The sequence below is a fragment of the Brugia malayi genome (assembly GCF_000002995.4).
Source record: "Brugia malayi strain FR3 genome assembly, contig: Bm_v4_Chr2_contig_001, whole genome shotgun sequence".
Taxonomy (NCBI): Eukaryota; Metazoa; Nematoda; class Chromadorea; order Rhabditida; family Onchocercidae; genus Brugia; species Brugia malayi.
In genome coordinates, this window is record NW_025062476.1 from 12,496,480 (window position 1) to 12,518,658 (window position 22,179).

General features: G+C 22.6%; 3 protein-coding genes across 3 annotated transcripts; 2 read left to right on the forward strand and 1 right to left on the reverse strand.

Moving 5' to 3' along the window:
* Window positions 1-170: 170 nt before the first annotated feature.
* Bma-emc-5 (Uncharacterized protein) lies at window positions 171-1,845 on the forward strand (the record flags this gene model as incomplete). Its single annotated transcript, XM_043079354.1, has 4 exons — window positions 171-257; window positions 568-714; window positions 1,138-1,260; window positions 1,792-1,845. 4 exons carry the CDS (start codon window positions 171-173, stop codon window positions 1,843-1,845), a joined length of 411 nt encoding a protein of 136 aa, XP_042935288.1.
* Window positions 1,846-1,895: 50 nt separating this feature from the next.
* On the forward strand, window positions 1,896-3,983 carry Bm1755 (Uncharacterized protein; the record flags this gene model as incomplete). Its single annotated transcript, XM_043079355.1, has 7 exons — window positions 1,896-1,907; window positions 2,034-2,180; window positions 2,513-2,623; window positions 2,694-2,833; window positions 2,952-3,230; window positions 3,353-3,491; window positions 3,771-3,983. The coding sequence occupies 7 exons, from the start codon at window positions 1,896-1,898 to the stop codon at window positions 3,981-3,983; spliced, it is 1,041 nt and encodes a 346-aa protein (XP_042935289.1).
* Window positions 3,984-8,027: 4,044 nt separating this feature from the next.
* Bma-clh-1 (Clc-type chloride channel protein, putative) lies at window positions 8,028-19,880 on the reverse strand (the record flags this gene model as incomplete). Its single annotated transcript, XM_043079356.1, has 20 exons — window positions 8,028-8,216; window positions 8,421-8,507; window positions 8,882-8,998; window positions 9,413-9,462; window positions 9,806-10,036; window positions 10,513-10,649; window positions 10,991-11,106; window positions 11,630-11,727; window positions 11,987-12,164; window positions 13,064-13,225; window positions 13,744-13,828; window positions 13,925-14,026; window positions 14,327-14,411; window positions 14,932-15,063; window positions 15,503-15,665; window positions 15,999-16,132; window positions 16,253-16,387; window positions 17,693-17,812; window positions 19,222-19,412; window positions 19,828-19,880. 20 exons carry the CDS (start codon window positions 19,878-19,880, stop codon window positions 8,028-8,030), a joined length of 2,565 nt encoding a protein of 854 aa, XP_042935290.1.
* Between the last annotated feature and the right edge of the window lie 2,299 nt (window positions 19,881-22,179).

Below are 22,179 nucleotides of genomic sequence, written 5' to 3' on the forward strand. Positions count from 1 at the left end.
TCTCTGAAACACTATCCTGCATCATCGGGTAAGTCTCACATTTCGGGATTTTTATTTTTTGCAGTAGCAAATTGATTTTATAAAATTTAACGTTTCTTATTGCTATAATTGATGGAAAATTTGAATTGCATTCAAGGAGAAGTGTAAAAGACTGAAGGATAATCATTTCGATGAATCCAACGAGTTTATCAATATTTCGCGGAGTTTGTTTAGTTGGTCTCATCTCACTTCTACATTGTGCCTATTCAGCTGCACAGGTTTCTTATTTTTTGCATTATTCAAACATAATTTGTTAAACTATGTACATATTGAAACATAATTTATTAATTTACAAAGTAGTTTTTGTGATTATATATATATTTTTTCAATATATTAAGTAAGTAAAATACTACTCATTGAAATTTTGTTGTAATTTGAGGTAAATTCAGTCTTTTAGAGTTAGTAGCTATTCTACTTTCTTCTAAAAGTTTTCGTAAAAGGGGAACAAATTTGAAGTTAAAATTTAAAATAAACTTAATCTAGTAGTGATAGATTAAGAATTGGTTGTGTTTATAAAACTTTTTGCAGCATCGTTTTTATTTACGACTAACGGAACAACCATTCACGCAACTACCTCTTGATATTATCGTACAAACAATTGTGAGCTTAATTGCTTTCCTTTATAGTGCTACCTGTATTGCTGGAGAATTTCAACCAGTTCGTTCTGATTTACAGGTTTATCATTGCTATTATTAAATTCATCTTGGTGATTTATGCATATTGTTCATTTATTGGCATTTTTTTTTTTTGAAAAATCTTGAAGATTTTATTTTTTGCTTTGAATATATAACGAGTAGTTCTTGCTTTCCTTCAAAAAAAAAAGCAGGCCACAACATAGAGCATTAAATGATAACATCATTAGTGATTTGGAATAAGTAAATTGTTAAAACTAAAATTTGGGACTTAGTAAGGGTTTTTTTTAAAGAATTTAAATGAGATAAAATTGATTTTAATATTTTTGGTAAACTTATTTTTAATTGGATTCTTGTGGTTATCATATGATTTTAAATAATTACATAATTTTGATTTTTTACAATGACTAAATTTTATGTTTTTTTTATGTTTATTTTCCAAATTTTTAATACTTAATGATTCTAGAATCGTACAAAATCTTGGGACACAGTTGGAAACTGTCCGTCATTTTATACGTTTGATCATCGTGCCAGAACTCTTTCACCATCATACAGCGATTCATGCCAGCAATACTTCGATTCTTCACCGGTTTTTTTTTTTTTGGATGCTTCATTTCATTTTAAAAACTTTTTTTCATTGTCTTAAATGTGTATTTTTCAACTCTTTTATTTTCTTTAAAGTTTCATTTTGAAATTTATAAATGGGATTACGGAGATTTTCAAATGTTTGTATCAGAAATCTGTGAAAATATACAGAAAATACAAGTAGTTTGCAGCAGATTTTTCTACTGTTATTTTTTTTTCTTTGCTTTTATAAATTCACAAATTTTGAATAATGTTATTGTGAGATATAAAAGTATTTGCAATTCTGTTTTTCTTTTTCTTTCTTTTTTTTTTTTTTTTTTTTGCATTGTATTTTTTGAGAGATAGTTAAATGGTAAGCTGTAATCTGGAATATTGAAAACATAAGATAGTTTTATTTCTTAGTAAATTACGTCCTTCATCCCAACAGTAAGTAGGACTTTGAATAGAAAAAAATATCAGTTCCATTATATTTATTATTATTTGATTTATGATTTATGGTCTTTTATACGAAATTTGTTTAACTCTTCAATTGTAGTGCCCGTCCTCATCAACTGTTCAAGATGGCGAACTTTTTCGTTGCGACTATTAATTGTTAAATATTCAACATTGTTCCCTTCATTTTTCTCAATCTTCTCATATATGCCTCCTCAGGTATGTTAATAGAGTTTGCTAATTTCTCGAATAAGCAAGAAAGAGATTTTTTAAATAAAAAAATTTTATTATAGGAATCATATTTCTAGTTTTCTCCTGGATTATGTTTTATGGATAGTTATTTAGATAAGAATTACTTCATCCGAGCAAAAAAAGATATCATTTTCAACCGCTCTATGTAGAACTATTGGAAATGATTTATCCCAAAAGTCTTCAATAAAAAACAAAAATCCATCGCAACGAAATCCTCAGTTAAAACCTCCTTCCAAAAAGGTAATAACTTTTTTTATTAGTGCCATTCTGGTACCAATAAAATACTCTAAATTTTTTTTTTCTGCAGAAAAAAATTGTTTGAACGAGCAAATATTGTTAGATCTTGGGAATAAGTAATAAATAGTTTTTACCTACTATCCTTTTTACGTTAATGCAAATTTTTAGTACCAATTAAATTTATGATATTCCAATTAAGTTCGCAGCACTTATCTCAAATGATCTATGTTGCAATGTTTTTAAGACCATTTCTGAATCAGATTAGCATGGGAAGAACGAATCACTGATTCAGCTAAAATACTCAGCTAATTAAAGTATTCATTTTGTGTTTCCAGGCAATAAACGAAGCCCTTCATCAATGTTTACAAATAACTCGTGAGCGAGATTATACAAATTATGTTGCTGGTTTAGTAATGCCATCGGAAATTCAACCTGCTTTGTTTACCGTAAGCTACTTTTGTTTTCAATATTTTAATTTCGTCGTCTTTTTTATAAGTTTTGAAGTTTTATTTCCAGCTATTGGCTTTTAATGTAGAATTAGCCATTGTTCGAGATCAAGTTGTTCGTAATTCGGGAGTTTCCGGAATATATCGTTTGCAGTTCTGGAAAGATGCATTAGATGTTTTATATGGTCAAGCAAAAGGACCACTACCTCGGTAATTTTTCTTTTTTTTTTTTGGAGCTTCAAATTCTATTATATACTTTTAGGGTTTAGTTTTTTTTTTTTTTTTTTTCTCTAATAATTTCTGATACGATAATCAGATAAATTTTCAGGCAACCGGTTGCGATAGCTTTAAGTCTTTTTGGACATCATTTTGATGAACATTTACTGAGAAATTTAATTACTGCTCGGCAAAGAACATTGGGTGATCGTCCGTTTGAGTCTCTTAACGATGTCAAAAAATATGGCATCGAAACGACAGGCTCCGTAACTCAGTTGATAATGCATCTACTTTCCGGTTCTCATGATGCTAATGAGATACCGCTTTCTGAAGAAGCAATTCAAGCAGTCGAATCAATGTCACATGCTATTTCAATTATTACTTTAATCAGGTACATAATTTAGTGGGAATTTTTGTTTTATTTTTATTTTTAATTCTTCAGCTTCATTTTTTTTTTTCTTTTTTTGCAACCTTCCAGATATTTTTTATAAATTTTACTTTAATTCATAACAGATCGACCATGCCGTTATTGTCAAGAGGGATCTTTTTACTTCCCAATGATCTAATGGAGAAATATCAGTTAAATGCAGATGACATATTGGGGAATAAAAAGCAAAATGCAATACGTGATTTAGTCAAGGAGCTTACTAATGTTAGTATTTTGAATTTTCATTAAATTTCATGAGTTAGTCTTTTGTTGATGTATTTTTTGTATTCATTACGAAAGAAAAGAAGAAAAAATATTTTATGTTAATACTTTATGTAACATTTTCTTGGAATAGCTTTTGAATTATTGCAAATAACGATTTACCTCTTATACTTAAAAACTTTTTTAAAGATGGTGCTAAGTCATCTTGAAAAATTTACCATCAATTAATTGGCTAATTCATCATTTCTATCAAAATATCTTTTAACCTTTTAAAATTTAAAGATAGCAGAGGAAGAACTTCTGAAAAGTCGACAATATCGTAAAAGCATCAAACCAAATTTACGACTAGCACTTATGGCAAGTGGTGTAACGTTGGATCATTTAGTGAAAACGCTTCATGAAAGCAACTATAATTTGCTGAATACACGACTTCAACGTGGATACGATCTTCTCGCATGGCGTTTTTGGTGGCGCAAATTTCTTGGTCATTACTGACAGTACGATTGAGATTGTGAGGATTATGACTTCATGCATTATAGATGGATATTGCTTGAGCTCAATTTCATAACTTCATTTTCTTTTTACTTTTCAAAATTTTCGTTATATCGTTTATTTTGATTAGTCACTCACTACTGTTGGATATTTTCCTTCTGTGCTATATTTTTATTGTTGTAATTCATTTTTCATGTTTGAGCTTCTTTAAATTTACTTTAAGGAAGCCCGAATATTTTCAAAAATTCATATCTTATTCTAATTTTAATTAAAAGGAAAAAAAGAAAGCTGCTAGCAGATGATTTATTTTGCATTTCTTATCATAAACTATAGTTGTTTTCATTATTTTATCAAATCATAAAATTTGAATATTCAATAAGTAAATTTGATATAAAATTTAAATATTCAATAGGCGTTTGCAATACTGCATCAATCTGAAAAAATTAAATATTCAATAGGTAAATTTGTCTGACATATCAAAATGGAAGACATTGATATCATAAAGTTCAATATCAATTTAACAATAAGGTAAACTGAAAATAATTATTGAATATTTAAGATGAACAGTGCTTATCAAGGATGTTTGGCTTTCTTTATAACTGTTTCGTATTATAAACATTTGGTATTTCTTTATGATGAATTATCCTAGTCCACTTTTTCTTTCTCATTCTTGGAAATTTTATTGTGAAGTTTCAGTATTAATAGTGCTAGAATTTAAGTAAGACTAAAAAGATGGAAAGGATCAAAATGATCTTCTAAGAAGTGAAAATTTTGGTAATAATAAAATTTACAATTTCAAATTATTTCTATCAGTTGGAAAATGATAATTCGAGTGTGTAATTTTTTGATTATATTTTTTCACAAATAACTTTTATAAGCAAAGTTTAAAAATTTCCCTTAGAAAAGAAAAAAAAAAAAAAAAAAAAAAAAAGGCGGTAGCTAGTATATATATTATTTACATTATTATGTACGTTGACATTCGTGTCATTAAATTAGTATTGATAAAGATATTTCAGTGAAGTTTAAATTTTATAAATTTTTGTTACATTATAAAATTTATATGATTAACTATTACTTCCCCATCTAATGAATATTATTTTGCAATGAAAGTTTTGTCTTTTTATTTCCGGTGCTTTATTTATTTGTCAAAAATTGCAAGCAAATAATAACAATAAGTCATATGAAATGCACTCATTTCAAAATTGCAATAAATCATATGATTGCTATCAATAATGAACAATTCTTGTGATTCTTTTGTTGATGTAATTTTTGAAGTCAAAATTCTTTCATTTCTAATATTTTTTTTTCGTCCATTTTTTCAAAAATTAAAATCGAAATTTTACAAAAAAAAAAAAAAAAAAAAAAAACAAAAATTAGGACTAAAAAAGAAACTTTTAGCAATTATTTAAATTAAAATTTTACTGTTTAATGGAATGTCCTGTGATAAACTTTTATGAAGCATGCAATTCTAATTTTTTTCTTCAACACTTTTAATTTTAATTAGATCATGAAATAAAATTGATTGGAATGAATTTACAATGAAATATTACAATAGGATATGATTATGGAAATTTCAAGGAAATCAAAAAAAAAAAAAAAAAAAATGCAATTGCATTATGATGATATACTGTAATGAATTAATTTAAATTATTAATAATAAAATAAAAAGTTCAAAACTATTCCAGCAAGTTTACTTTAGAATTAACAATGTGGCAAATCGTATAAACAGGTACTTAATTATATATTGTTTGTACAAAACTATACTTTTGAATAAACAAATAATTCTTTGAATAATTATTTTCATTTGCTGAAGAAAAAAAAAAAAGAATTACAAATATTAAAATGAATTTTGCAGAAATCACTTTTTTTAGCAATTAAAATTGTTTACAAAAAGTAATATTCAATTAAATAAACAAACATGTATTTCCATTATTTTTTTACAAAAATTAAAATTTTGAGAGAAAATGAGAGATAAAATAAGAACGAGAGAAAATTAATAATAATTTCAACTTAACTCACTGAAATTTATTTGCTAAAATAGCATTTTATAAGCTTTTCATTTTTTTTTTTTTTTAATTTTTTCTATTTTCTCTTATTCTTGAAATTTTATAATATTACTATTGATAATTAAAATTAATATTTACTTATAAAACCAAGAAAAAGAGTAGGCAAGGATTTTTTTTTTTATTATATGGTACATTTTAAATTAACATATAAAAACTAAAAAAAAAAGTAAATAAAATTTTTTATTTTCTAATATATGATAGTTAAATTATTATAAGTAAAGTTAATTTGTCATTTTTCTTTCTTATTTACAAAACAAAACAAAAGGACGAAAGTATTTAAAATATTTAAAAATGTTTGTAGCATAAAATATTCTAGGAAAATTTATAAAATGCAATTTTGAAGATACCCATCATTTAGGTTAGAAATGATGGGTATAAGCATTGAATAACTTTGTCCAATCTTTTTTTTTTTTTAATCGTCTTTTATTATTTTCACACGAATATCTTATCAATATGCTAGTAATATTAACTTTATATTTAATATGCACTGATTTTTTTTTTTTTATCCTAATTTTCAAATCCATGTGAAGGGTAAATAAAAATCTATGAAAGGGTAAAATTTACGGGTAAAATTTACTAATGACTATATTGCATTATTAGGCAAGCAAATAAATTTTATTCAAAATTTCAAATATTTATAACTTAGATGCATATTACTTCAATAGAATGAAAAAATTTCATAAAGCAATCAATGATAAAATTCCTAAACAAAATTAGCATTAATTTTGATTTTTTTTTTTTAAAAATATATGATAAAATTCCCAAACGATTTTCTTTCTTTTGTTTTTTCTGAATAAAAATAATTTATTTATCTTTTTTTTTTTTTTGTTTATTTCAAACACTGCTAATAATTACAATTGCATAAATTAAATCAAAATTATATACATTACAAAATTGTTAAACAGGAAAAAAAGAGAAATTATCATCAAAATTTCATCAATATTTTTTGTTGTATTAATTAATAAATATTAATTTAATGAAATCAAAACTTCATTAAAATTTCTTGTTTTATTAATTAACAAATATTATCGATTAGTTTATACAATAATTAATTAATAAATTTTCAAAATTGAAAATGTATGAGAATTTTCATTCATCACAATAATATTAGTGACTCAGTTACATTGTAATATGATAATTTTACATTTTAAAATTTAATTACGAGAGGAAAAAATTTTATTTATAAAATTTCGAGAATTTTATCAATTATAAAAGGCTTAAATTTGAAAGAAGAAAAAGTTGCAATATAATTTAATTATTATACATTAATTTGCATACTTATAAAACTCTTACTTTTCATATAAAAAAACAAATTTAAGAAATATTTATTATGGTTATATAATGCAAATAATTATTACATATACTTTATTTATAACATCAATAATTACATGAAATGAAATAATTGTAAAATTTTCAACATTTCAACAAATTTAAAAGATTACAAAAAAAACAGCAAATAATTAAGCAAAGTATAAAAGAAAATGCAAGGCAATTAAAATGTTAAAGTTTACATTTTTATTTACACTAAAAAAAATATATTAAAATGCTTCAACAGTTTATTTAATTTCAATCTAAAAAGAAAAAAGCACCGATAATATTAACTAATATATGAGATATCATTAATGAGGTAAATTTTGAGGTATAAAATTTTTTTCTTACTTTTTTTTTTAAATAAAATTTTTTTAAAAAATAAAAAACATTTGTTGTAAGAATGTTTTTTTCTTTTTCCAACAGAAATTTATTATAGTAAATATAATATTCAAATTTTAACTTTTATTATACTTTAATATAATTAATCTGTCATATTTTATTTTACTTTATTCTATATTAGCTTCATTTTTTACTTATACTTATTCATTCAAATCTTTTCCTATTTTTTATTTGATAATTTTCATTTATAGCTTACAGCTTATTTTGTTATTTAATAAGAATTAATTAGAATGAAATTTTCGAATTAATTATTTTACTAATATTTGATGATTTAACATTCCAAATTTACATCACTGATAATCTGATCTTCTGATAATGTTTGAGTAGCAACTGTTGTTACCATTCGCTGTATAATACCATTATCAATTAATAATCTATGCGGTGATGTCACAGTACTTTTGCGCACTGAATAAGTTGGAATAGCACCACGACTATATATATTTGCAAGAGCATTACGAAGCTAAAAGAAAAAAAAAAAGTTGTTTTGATAATATTTAAAAAAAAAAAATAATTTTATAGCACAAATAATTTAAATTTTTATTTTTTGGAAAGAATTTTCTTTTTTTTTCTTTGTTCTAGAAAACTTTCAAAATTTTTAATTCTTTCAAAAAATGGCATAAAATTAAAAAAAAAAAAAAAAGAAGAAAGAAAAAGGAGAACAAACTTCTTTGATTGAAATTACACCCATAAGCTTTCCACGATTTGTAATATAAGCATGATTAAGACCAAGTAATGAGAATAATGTATGCACCTGAAATAATGAGATAACGAAAACTTTGAAAATCGTTATTATCGTAATTTTAAATGATTTCAAATTGAAATTAATAAATTGCAGGTATTAAATAATCAAATACTACATTAGATACATATATCAAATGTCTTTTTTTTTTTTAAAAGAAGCTGAAGTTTCGTTAATTTTTCATTAAATTTAGCAACTATTTACTTATATTGTTATAAAAAATTGCTATAAAAAGAAACTTACTAAAATTAAAGTATTTGATTATTTAATATATTTAATTATCTAATAATATTTTATTATCTAATATCTAATATAATATTTGATTATTTAATACCTAAAAGAAAAAAGTGAAAATTTAAAAAAGTAATTCATTGATGTTTACTTACTCGATATAATGATGTACCAAGGACAAGTTGAAATGGCGCTGGATCGATTGCAATTTCATCCAAATTAATAGGATGCTGCAAAATATAGGCACGTTGACGGACACTTAAATTTGTCACCTAAAATGACACAAATTTCAATGACTCATTTATGAAACTATTAATAAAATGATAATTTTATGAATTGATAAAAAATAAATTTTACTATAATTTTGTTTCTGATAGCACTAATACATAATTTTTTTCTTTGATTTCACACTTATCAATTTTAAATGATAATTTTATTTGTTATCTTTTCAAAGCATTTATTTAAAAGTACGCCTTAAATGAAATAAAAATCATTCGAAATAACTTAATTAATATATGAATTTTCAAGAAGAATTCCCATCTATCTTTATTCATTTCATCAAATTATTGCAAATTATTTTAAACTAACTTTTATAATTTCTTTTTCTAACATTAAACTTGTAAATTAATTAGTTAAAATAGTAATTAATTTAAATTGAAAAAAAATAAGTACGACCAGAAACTCACATGACTGTCAACATCAGTTTGACGCTGAAGTAACGGTGCTAATGGACTATCTGCAAAATGAAATAAAATGTAAATTAAAAAAAGAAAAATTTTTATTTTAACAAATACATCAATATTATATTCTATTTTCTGTCAATTACTAGAAATGAAATAAAGAGAAAAAAAAAAGAATTTTGCTAGCATTTTTTTCTATAATAAAACGGACATAAATGATAAGAAATAATATTTTAACTTATTTTATATCTCATTTATACTTTCAAACATTTTTCAAATCATTCTTATCATAAAAAACATTTTTTAATCTTTCTTATCATTCTTCTTGTCATCACCTACACTTTCTAACATTCTTTAATCTTCCTGATCTTATCATAAAATAAATTACTTTATAATTACCTCCACGACGATCCTCATGTAATGGACTATTAGCAAGCAATGTATTACCACTAATATTACGATCCGTTAATAAATTATTATTACTTAATCGTGAATTTCGTCGTATATGATTTAATAAATCAGACGTAGTATTAATTCGTCGTCGATCAATCATTGAATCTGGGCCTAATTTTTCGTACAATAAATAATTCAAATATTTTCGTGCTACTGAACCAAGCAAAATTTTTGTTCCTAAAATTATTAATTATAATATTTTAATTATTAATCACAATATTTTAATTTTTATTTAGTCAAAAATAAATTTAATAGTGTGGTAAATATTGTAGCATAGTAAATAATAAATTAAAATAACGATTATCTTATTAAGTCTTACTAAGAAAAAAAAAAAAATTAAGAAAAATTATGAAAAGGTTATTTTATAAGAAAAAAATTATATCTTTTACTGAATTCTAATTTCAAATATTTATTATCAAATTTAATCAACTAAAATTAATTACTAATGATTCAATGTATTTTCAATAAACACAAATCATGATAAACTGCTAATTTTAACAAAATTAATGTAATACAGAAAGAAAAAGAAAATCAAATAATCATTTATTACATTCTTTGTTATAATCATATTATAATTTTATTAAGGTAATATAATTAAAAAAAGTAATAGGTGTAAAAATTTATTTGAATTTAATTTCTGATTAAAAACTTACTGGAATCAGTAATAAGTGGATATGAGCGCAAATGTGGTGTTGCTAGTAAAAGTTCCCTGAGTTCACCATATGTTGTAGATTTTGTTATACATAGCACATCATGAATCATTATATTTTCAACTTTTAATTTATGAACACTAAAAAAATTTTAAATGAACAATAAAAATTAAATTTTAATTTAAAATCATAACAAAAAAAAGAAAAAGTTAATGTATTATTGTTTAGTTTTATATTAACAATCTCAACAATTATTTAGTATTTTACTACTTTAAAATAAAATAATAATTCTCCTCCTCATTTTCAGTCTATTCAAATTTTCAAAAAAAAAAAAGAATTATGAATACAAAAGATTATGTAAGAAAAAAATAATAATTAATAAATAACATTATGAATTTTTCATTGTTTTGTTCATTTTATTTTATGAAAAGCTAAAATTGATATATAACAAATCTTTAATAAAATTTGAAAGTAAAATTACCTAATCCGAGAAGGAGGTAAATCAGCTAAATGTGGCAAATTTTTAATTTCAATCATACTTTCATAAATTGATGGTTGTAGAAAACTACTTATTGCATTACCAATCATTAGAGCAATCTGAAAAAAAGAAAAAAAAAGTATTCGTTTAATTTTGAGGATAAAAAATTCAAAAATTTAAACAATTTTGCTGCATTATAGAAAAAATGAATGAAAAAATAGAACGAATAAATTAAACAATTCCATTAGTTTTCTTTTTTTTTAGCATTCCATAAATACATATGATAATAATAAATATGTGACAACAACAAGTAAGCAAAATATAAGTTTATTGTTATTATTATCATTAATATTATCACGACTATTATTATTATTATCATTATTATTGTTATCTATTATTATTACCATTACTATTATTATTTTTGTTGTTGTTATCATTAGTATTATTGTTATTATTATTATGACTATTCTTATTGTTATTATTACTGTCATTGCTATTATTATTATTATTATTATTATTAGTCATTAACTATAAAAACCACATCCAAAAATATAAAATTTAAATATTAGAAAGGTAAGAGATTAAATTGATGATTTGAAAAAATTAATCAACAATTAAAAATGTAAAATCAACAACACACACCAGTACTGGTAATAAAGGTGATAGTTGACCCGTTGTTTCGCATACAATAACTGCAATTGAAAGTGAATGTGTTACCGATCCTGTATAAGCTGCTGCTCCTACAATAAGGAAAATAATTGGCTAAAATTTAAAAGTACTGTTATTAATTGTAAAAAGTTAAAAAAAAAAAATTCACCTACTTGCTCTAATTATTGATTAATAATTAATGAATAAAATTATTCCTTCATAATAATATTATACAAATTACAATAACATTTCTTAAATTTAAAAAATTACAAAAAGAAAATTTCATCTTCCTACAAAAAACATTATTGTGAATGAGAAAAATTAAAAAAAAAAAAAAAAAAAAAAACCAACCAACAACAGCATAAAGTCCTGGAAAAATTTGTGGACCATCAGGACCTCGTAATCCTTGAGGATATAATAGTGCCATTATTTCACCAATTAAACGACCACCACATGCACCAATAACAAAAGATGGTACAAAGATACCAGCTGGTACCGCCAATGATATGCATATTGCAACGAGGACAAACTGAATTGCTAAATAGCTTACACAACCATTCTATTCACTTATCGTTTTTATTGTTAATAATTATTTTTAAATTTTTTAGTGTAAATTAATCAATTTTTACAAGCATTTATTTCTATATTAATTGAATCATATGAAAAGTTTTTCATTTTCATTTAAAAAAAATTTTTTTTTTTTAATTTAAAATTTTAAATAACATTTTATTTGTGTATTTTTTGCTTCTTTTTCTTTTTTTTTGTCAATTTTTAAAATGAAATAAATTTCATATTATATTTATATATTTTATATATATAGAAGGAAGAAAAAAGTGAGCATTTAAATTCAATTTATATGATTATTTTCGAATTTATATTTTTTAGTGATTACTTTTGTACTTATATACTATTGTTGAATTACTCAAAAGATTTGCATTATTTGCTAATCGTTATTGTACAAATAACTCTACAAAAAAAAAAAAAAAAAAAAAACTAAAATTTAAAAATTAGTCTTAAAAAAGAAGTAGTAAAGAAAAAAAAGGAGAGGACAAATGTATGATCAAAATAGTAGAATCAATGATTATTGATTTACCATTACTGATTTTTTTTTTTTTAAAAAAAAAAACTTTCATGAAATATTTTTTTCTTGAAAAAAAAAAAAATCATTAAAATTTAATCTTGAACAGCCTTTACGAAATTTGCTTATAAATTTATTTGTTAAAAATCAATAAAAAAAAAAACCATTGTTGATCTATTTTTCTTTTTTTGGAAAAAAAAAAAAAAACTTTCGCCAAATATTTTTTTTTCCATATTATTGAAAAATTATTTTGTAAAAGTTATTAATAAATTTATTTGTTAAATAAAAAACAGCAACAAAAAATAAAATAAAATAAAGTAAAAAAAAAAAAAAAAAGGAGGAAAACTTACATAAACACAAAAATAAATTGCGAGACTGCTTAAGGCACTAAATTCATGATTTATTCCAATCCAACGTTCCAATCGTTCCTTCGAGCAACCTTCGGCTGTTTTATTTGATAATATAAATGTGCAATTTGCAATAAAATCTGCTAATGTTTCACGAAATGTAAACTATAAAAAAAATAAATTGAAATAAAATTAAATTAAATTAAAATAAAATTAATATATAGTAAAACAATTATTAGAAAAAAAGGAGAAGAATTTTGATATGAAAAGCAAAAATGAATAAAACAAATAGTAAACAAGAAGAGAAAGGTAAAAAAAAAAGAAATAAATTAAATGGTATTTGTATATATAAATATATGTATGTTAATAGAAATACAAAGAATTTATATAACTTATAAAATTCATTTCCTATTTAAATACTAATTGATATTTTATTTCATATATTTCATTTCATATATATAATAAATATATTTAAAATAATAATGAATGACATTATAATCTTTTTTTTCTTTTTTGAAATGAATTACAATAATTCTTATTTGCTTATTGTGGAAAATATATGATAAAGTAATTGTTTAAAATAATGTAGTAATATAGTAATTGTTTAAGTAATATGTTTAAATTAATAGATTTCAAATACTGTATTTATAATTAGCAATAAATTACACAAAAATTATACTTACTTTTCCAGCAAAGTATTGCCCGGTACCATCCGGACATGTAACTATACCAACGATAGCTGCCATGAAGAGTGTAAAAAATAATGGACTAGAAATAATAAGAAATTGTATAATTTTTGAAAAAAAAATATTTGAAAAATAAAGTAAAAAAAATAAAATTGAAATAAACGATAAATAAACATACTTTTTCCCAAAAATATACAAATATAAGCGATTATTCTCCCTGAATATAGCAATTCGTTTATGTATAAATACGAATAATGCACCAAATAAACCCGAAATTACACTAAAAATGAAAGAAAAAAAAATTAATAGCAAAATAAAGTTTAATGCTAAGAAATTTCATGAAAAATATGGATGAAAAAAATCTTTGCTAAATAATTCTAACATATAAATCAATTTGATATGATTTAAAAATTGATAAAAAAAAATATTTTACTATAAAAGTAGCAGCAATCATTTAGTTAGTTGTTGGTAAGAAATTAAAAAAAAAATTTTTTTTGGGTTAATTCTTAAAGTTTAATTATTTTAAATTTCAATTTAAATAAATGATGAAATAAATTAACATATATTTATATATTTATACCCAATAAGTGCAAATATTGGCAATTCTTCCACAACAAATACCGAACTTGGGAAATAAGTTTGATAATATGCTGTTATAGTACCTGCTGAAATATGAATGATGTAAAATTTCATTTCAAATGAAATTTTAAAAAGTATCCATTTGAAACTTCAAATAGAACAAACATTTTTTTTTGATTAAAATAAGCAAATTTTTTATTTCAACTCTAAAATTTTATCTCTAAAACATCGCTAAAAATATAAAATAAAATTGACATTGGCATAATTTATATTCACATAAAAGATTAATTGCTAATCATTGATTTAAATAATATTGTATGACTGAAATGTTAACTAATATTATAAATGATAAATATAAAATGATTGAAATAATATTATATGAAATTATAATGATAAATGAAAAATACGAATGTAATAATAATATATTTCTCTCTAAATTACATTTTTCTTCGTGTTTACAATTATTAAATTTATTTATTTTTTTTTTTTGAATAGATTTAAAATAAAATGTGTAAATTTGCAAAATTTTTTAAAATCATTTATTGTACAAATATAATTTTCATATTTAAAAAAAAAAAAATTGTACAATAAATTTAAAATGCAAACCAATTTCTGGTGGTATAATAGCAGCATTAGCAAAACGAAAAATAAGTGCGCTACATGTGGTTGCAAAAAAGGCACGCCAATAATTTCGAACAGCAAAAAATCGTGATGTTGATTCGATGCCATACAATACTGCTGTAAAAATATTCCTTTAGTATACATGTTTAATTTTATTTAATTAAATTTTAAGTTTAAATATGTTAATTTTGCTAAATTTTATATTAAGATACAATTTTTAGTTTGTTTTCAAATTATAAAAAAAAAAACCTATTGTGTATAAAGACATTATTATAAATAAAAAAAAAAAATATTATTACATATATCAAATTATATATAAGAAATTATGAAGTATGTTTAATTTAATTTACTTAAATTTCACATTTTAAATATGATTTAATTTGATTTAGCTAAAAATTATGTTTTTTTTTTTTTTTTTTTTGATTATAATATAATTTAATTTCAAATTTATTCAATCACTTTTGAACATTACACCAGTTATTTGTTATTATTTTCCTCATATTTCAACTATGTTTTATTTATCATTGATAAACGAATGTTTAAAGAAAAAATGTACCACCGGCTGGTGCTGAAAATGTGCAAGCAATACCGACCGCACAACCTGATGAAAGCATTTGCATTTCACGACCTTCACTTGAGAAAAATGCTTGATATCGGCACGCGGAAGTAATTCGTGTTAAAAGTGATGCGACAATTGCTCCTATATGTACAAATGGTCCCTGAAAAAAAAAAAAAAATTCAAAACAGTAAAGAATTTCTAGCAAATGAAATGGTCATCAATGAGAACAAAAATATATTTAAAAAAAAGGTAAGTGAATAATTGAGAAAAAGCAGTTAATTAAATAATTAATTATTTGAAATGAACAAACAAATTATGAATTAATAAGTAAAAAAAGTAAAACATTGTTACATTTTATATTTTCTTGACATCTTCTTTTGTCGGAAATAATTTATTTTAAAAGTTTCGAACTTCACAATTTTAAATGTAACATTGCAAAAAAAAAAAAAAATAATATAGAAGCTATGTAAATAATAAAGAGTAAAATTTGAACCTCTTTACCAACCGGAAGCCCACTACCAAGCGCAAGTGTTAAACCAAAAATTTTTCCAATCATTGTTTGCAATGATAAATAATTTTTCATTTTAAAACCACACATTATAACTTTTAATTCCGGAATACCAGATCCTAAAACATAAATTAATAAAAGCTTTTTGCAGGAAAAAAAAATGAAATTTAAAAAAATTTTTTAAATTTATGTTTTCAAAGCATTGAATAATTGTATTATAAATGTAAATAATTACTGACCAATAGCTTGCTTTGCAATACATTGGCAAAATAAAGCAGATGCACCGGTCAGTAAGGTAATATAAGCTATCCATGAGATAAGCGCCATGTAATAGTGATAATTGTTTATAGTATATTCATACAATACTACACGATCTAGAATAACGCCAACCATTTTTTTTTTGCTTTTATTGTATGTGTAAAATGATTTTGACAGTATGCACAAGGTAACCCTAACAGTATGCACATGAACATACAGTATGCACAAGGTGACTCTGCCAATATGCATATGGTTATACAGTATGCACAAGGTAACCCTGACGGTATGCACAAGGTGAATCTGCCAATATGAATACGGTTATACAGTATGCACAAGGTAACCCTGCCAATATGCATATGGTTATACAGTATGCACAAGGTAACCTGACAGTATGCATACGAACATACAGTATGCAAAAGGTAACCCCCACAATATGCATATGAACATACAGTATGCATAATATCACCTTGGCAGTATAAATTCAGACAATCCTGACAATATGCATAATGTCATCCTTACAGTATGCACAAAGTGAGTGACCTTGACAGTATACATAGTGATCGTGATAATATGCATAAGGTCATCTTGATAATTTGCATTAGGCGATCCTGACAACATATATAAAGTTATCTTGAGAGTATGCAGGAGATGACCCCGACCGTATGCATGAGGTGGTCTTGTCAGATAGCTTACGTTTTGAATTACAGTAAGCGAATTATTTTCAAACTTCATGATCATATAGAGAAGTTTTTTTTGTTTTTGATTTGATTTGTTTTATTTTGCTTTTTCTTTCGTTATCATACGATGAAAAATTTAAATCATAATTTCTGTATCAATGGTAAATGTATTAAATTATGCTGAAATATAACGTAAAATTATAAAATTTAATTCAATTTTTTATCGTTAGAAATTCACTGTCAAATTGTAGAAATTTACTGCAATTAGCAAATAAATTAACAAAAACTTGCACCAAATTTTTCAAACATATGCAATAATTTTTTTTCGACCATTCTTTTTTTTTTGAGAAAAAAAAGGCAAAATTCTTTAGTCTTTCATTTTCAGAAAAATTTCTCGTTTTTTCCTTTCTCCTTTTTTTTCTCTTAACTTTCCCCAAATATCAACTTTCGTTTTGTTTGATGAAAATATTATAAATGCAAATCTGTTTGTTCAACTATATATTTTGCTTTGACAAATATTGTTTTATCTTCTCTTTGCTATTTACAAACTATTATTGTATTTTTCAATTAAATTTGAAGCAATAAATTGATTAATTAATCAATTAGTGAGCATAAAATGCTAATTAGTTAATCAATTAATAAAATATAAAATGTTTCATTTAATAAAGACGAGAAAGAAAAAAAAAACGATTGAAAAAAAAGTAATTTTACTTATAATTAATATCAATAAATGAAATAACTAACATTCTTGCAAATATTCAATACTTATATCCATTGCAATTGATAAAGCTGCTGTAACAATACCAAGCACAGCTGATAAAAACCAATCTTCCACAAAGAAATGCACAACATTTTTTAGTTGTCCTTTAAAATTTGAAATTTCAACTCGAAATTTTCTTTTAATTATTATGTTATCAATAATAGTTTTTATAACAAGTTAATCCATTTCATTTCATTACAAATATCAATGCAGTAAAAGTTCATTTTCAATTAAATACAAGAAATAAATCAATAAACATATGTCTTTAATCAATAGATGATACTTTTTTATATCTAAATTAAATTTCATCACTACGAATACAACTGTTTATAATTGATTGACCTGAAATATATATCCATAAAATAAACCATTAAATCATTTTATTTCATTTTTTTTTTCTTTTTTTTTTTTATACTATTTTATTATTTTTTTTTTTTTAAATTTTTAATATTGCTCGTGTTATTTTGATGGCCTAATCAAATTTTAAATATAATTAACATTCTTGCAAATATTCAATACTTATATTATGTTATTTCAAATTATATTCTGTTATTTCATTATACTATTTTGCTAGCATTTAATATGAGTAATATTCGATTTTCAGTTGGTCGAATATGACCGGAATTAACCGGAATTCTGTTATATATAATATATTGGCAACATTATTAGCATAATTTCAAATAAAGAAATGCTCATTTTTCTTTTCATCCCTTTTCTTTCCCTTTTTCTTGGTATAAAAAAATTTTTTCATAAATGGTAACTGAATGGATAATAACTTTTGGGAAACAGAATTAACCAGAAATAGAAAAATATATAGCTTTATCATCTTTTTTTTTTTTCTTTTAATGTGTAAATAAAAATGTTTTATAATAAAATTTTTTCATCCAATAAAATGTAAAATTTAAAATTTTCTAATTAAATTTCATTTGAAAAAATATTTCTGTTAATTAATTTTTCGGATGTAACATTTTTCAAGTAGGACATATTAAATTATCCTCTTATTATGTGCATTTAATTTCTTTATTTAAACTTTAAACTTTCTTAATTTTGAACTTTTCACTAAAAGTTTTTTTAATGAAAATTTATTTTAATTTTAACTTTTGCCTGAGTAGTTTTATCATTTTAATGGAGAATGTTTAACAAATGAATAAATAAAATGAAAATAACAGTAAACTTTTCCCAGTAATAATAATAACATCCATTTATTATCGCTTTTTTTTTGTTTTTTTTTCTTGAACATTTTCAAATACCTTTCGCTTTTTTTTTTTTTTAATTTTCATATGTAAAATGAAGAAATAATTTTGTTTTACTTATTTTCAAATTTATTTTATGTAAGCTTGAAAATTTAAAATAAATATGTATCTGATAATATAAGATAAGAAAATTTTAAAATTTTAAAAATAAAAAAAAAAAGCAATTGATAAAATGATTAGAAATAAATTTTTTACATAATTATATAGAAAGATAATCATTTAATAGTAAAATGATAATGATAATTTGAGTTAAAACTAACGTCGGAAAAATGCACGAAAACTTTCCGTTCGTTGATGTACGGCATGATGAAATTCCAGATCAACCGGATAACCATCCAGTAATGCATCACCACATTCTTCATCTTCTTCTTTCTTATCATTATCATGATTAGTGATATTTTCTTCTACATCTTCTGTTTTCTCATTGATCAGTACTGATCTTGTTGAAATCCTCAATTGTTTAACCTTTTTTTTTTTTTTTTTGAAAATAAATTTACCATATTATAGTTCTTAAAAAAACATATTTCATATGATATGATAAATGAATTAGGAAAAGGATAAGATAAAATTTATATTGATAAAAGAGAAAATAAAGTTTATTTAATAATCAATAATGGTTTAAAAATGAAAAAAAAAAAACAATTTAAGAAATTTAATTTCTTTTTTGATCAATGCTAAAATAAAATACTGATAAAACGTAGGAGAGAGAGAGAGAGAGAGGAAGAAAAAAGAGAAGAAAGAGGGGAAAAGAGAGAGAGAAGGGACAAACAAAAAGAGAGAAAAAGAAGGGGAAATTTAAAAATTTATTCATTTTCACTAAATATCAAGTATTTCAATTTAAAAAAAAAAAAAAAAAAAATTGTTACTTTGGAGTGGTGGTGGATTGAATTTGATCGGAATGTGACGTAAGTAGCGTCATCACATCTGGTTTGATTTATTGCTGTAATTTTGCAATGATAAGTTACAAATTAAAATTATCGTTAATCTATCGACCTTTAAAAGAAAATAAAAGCAAAAAAAAAAGGGAAAAGATGTTTCATTTAAATTTATAAATACTCTACATTTTCTAAAATATGCCTCATTAAGAATTTTAATTTGAAGATATTAATTTTAATCAAAAATAATGATTTAAAATTAAAAAAAAAATTTGAATAAATATGATATTTGAAATTTAATTTCTTTCATTTCTTTTCCACTTACAATTTAGAAAAATTCCAGAAATAAAAAAAAAAAAATAAATTTTAAAGAACTCATTTATTTTGAATTTTTTAAAATTCCAAATGGTTCTTATCATACAAAATAAGAGAAATTAAATTTTAAATATCTCATTTATTTGATAAGAGTTAATATATTATGATAAACAAATCGTTCAATTGTACAATAGTAGAAAAAAGAAGAGAGAGAGGGAGGGAGAGAGAGAAAAAGGAAGATGAAAAACTAAACTCTCATAAGAGTATATTATAAATGAGTTAATTTGCTTGCATTTATATTTCTATAAATAGAATGCTAATCAAGAAAACATTGAATTCAAAAAAAAAAAAAAAAAATAAGAAAGAGAAAAGAAATTGAAAATTTTTAACTGACAAGTAAAAGAGAAAAGATGAAATTACTAATCAAAATAAACACTAAAATCATTTTTAATTTAAATTTTTGCAAACTCATTAGAGATTATTATTATTATTACTATTACTTATTTAATAAAAAATTTTTAATATTTCCTCTTTAATCATGTATTACTCATAAATGAAAAATTTTTCTAATATTTCTATTGATAGCAAATGATAAAGCAAAAAAAAAAAAAAAGAATTTTTCAATTACTGATAAAATATTGTTTATCATTTTATAAATATTTATTGGTAATTTTGTTTGGATGAGCTGATTGGACGAATATACCCGCGAGATGACAGGAAATGGGTGGGAAAGGTTATGAGATAGAAGGCAATTTGCGCCAGCAACTGAAAGAATCGGAAGTTACTTTTACGCATAACTGTCATAGGAATAGGATGAGAGGAGGGGAAATGAGTGGGTAGATGAAAATTTTTAAAAAGGAAAAAAAGTAGATGGAAAGAATGTTTGTAAATTATATATGTGTGTGTGTATGTATGTATGTATGTATGTGTATGTGTATGTATGTATGTGTATGTGTATGTATGTGTGTATGTGTATTTGTGTATGTTTGAAAAAGGTTTTCAGTGTTTGTGTTTTAAAAAAAAAAAAGAAAAAAAAAAGGAAGGCAATCGATGTCAACAATAGTAATGAGCGAATTTCATTTTATTTCTTAACAAAATGAAAAAATTCCAAAAAAAAAAAAAAAAAAACTGAAATGAGTATATTATATAATTGAACTTTTTCACTAACTCACATACAATTCTTTGTCCTTTTGTAAAATGGTAAATAAATTTCAAATTAGCATTTGTCATTTCAAAAAAAAAAAAAAAATTTTTTTTCCTTTTTAACCTGTCATTTCATATAAACATAAATATGTGTTTATATATATATTTTAAATTATATTTTATCAAAAAGCAGAAAGCAAAAAAAAAAAAAAAAAAAATTATTTTATCAAATTCAATGAATTAGATTAACTCATAATTGAATTAAATGCTTAAATAATCAAAAAGCAGCAATAAATAATAGTTCGTTTCTTTCATTGCTTAAATAGAAAGAAGATTAATTATTATCTTCATGGAATAAGTTTATTTTTTACTCTTAATTTATTATTCAAAAATATTCATACACTAAATTATATTCCTTTTGCCTTAATTTATCGTAACCAAAACATTATTACATTTTAATAAATTCATACCTAAATTTAAATATTAATTTCTTTTTTATTTTTTTCACTAAAAAATATGCAAAATGTTTTTGAATAAGAGAAAAAAAAGAGCAAACAAAATTATTTTAAAAGGAAAAAAAAAATTTTTTTTCATTTCTTTCAATTATATGAATTATTTTCAAGTAAAATTTTAATTTCAATATTTTGCAATGAAATTTATTTCACAAAAAAAAAAAAACGTTATGAATAATTTACACTGCTTATCAGCAAAAAAAAAAAAAGAAAAGCTATTTTTCTTCCATCTTCTTTTTTTGACTTTTCATCTGTCTATCTAATTTTCTTTTTGCTTTTTTTATTTTTTTGGCTTTCTCTTCTTTTTTTTTGAATTCCTTTTTTCTTCTCAATTTATTATCTTGTCTATCCTTTTTTTGTCACTTTATTAAAA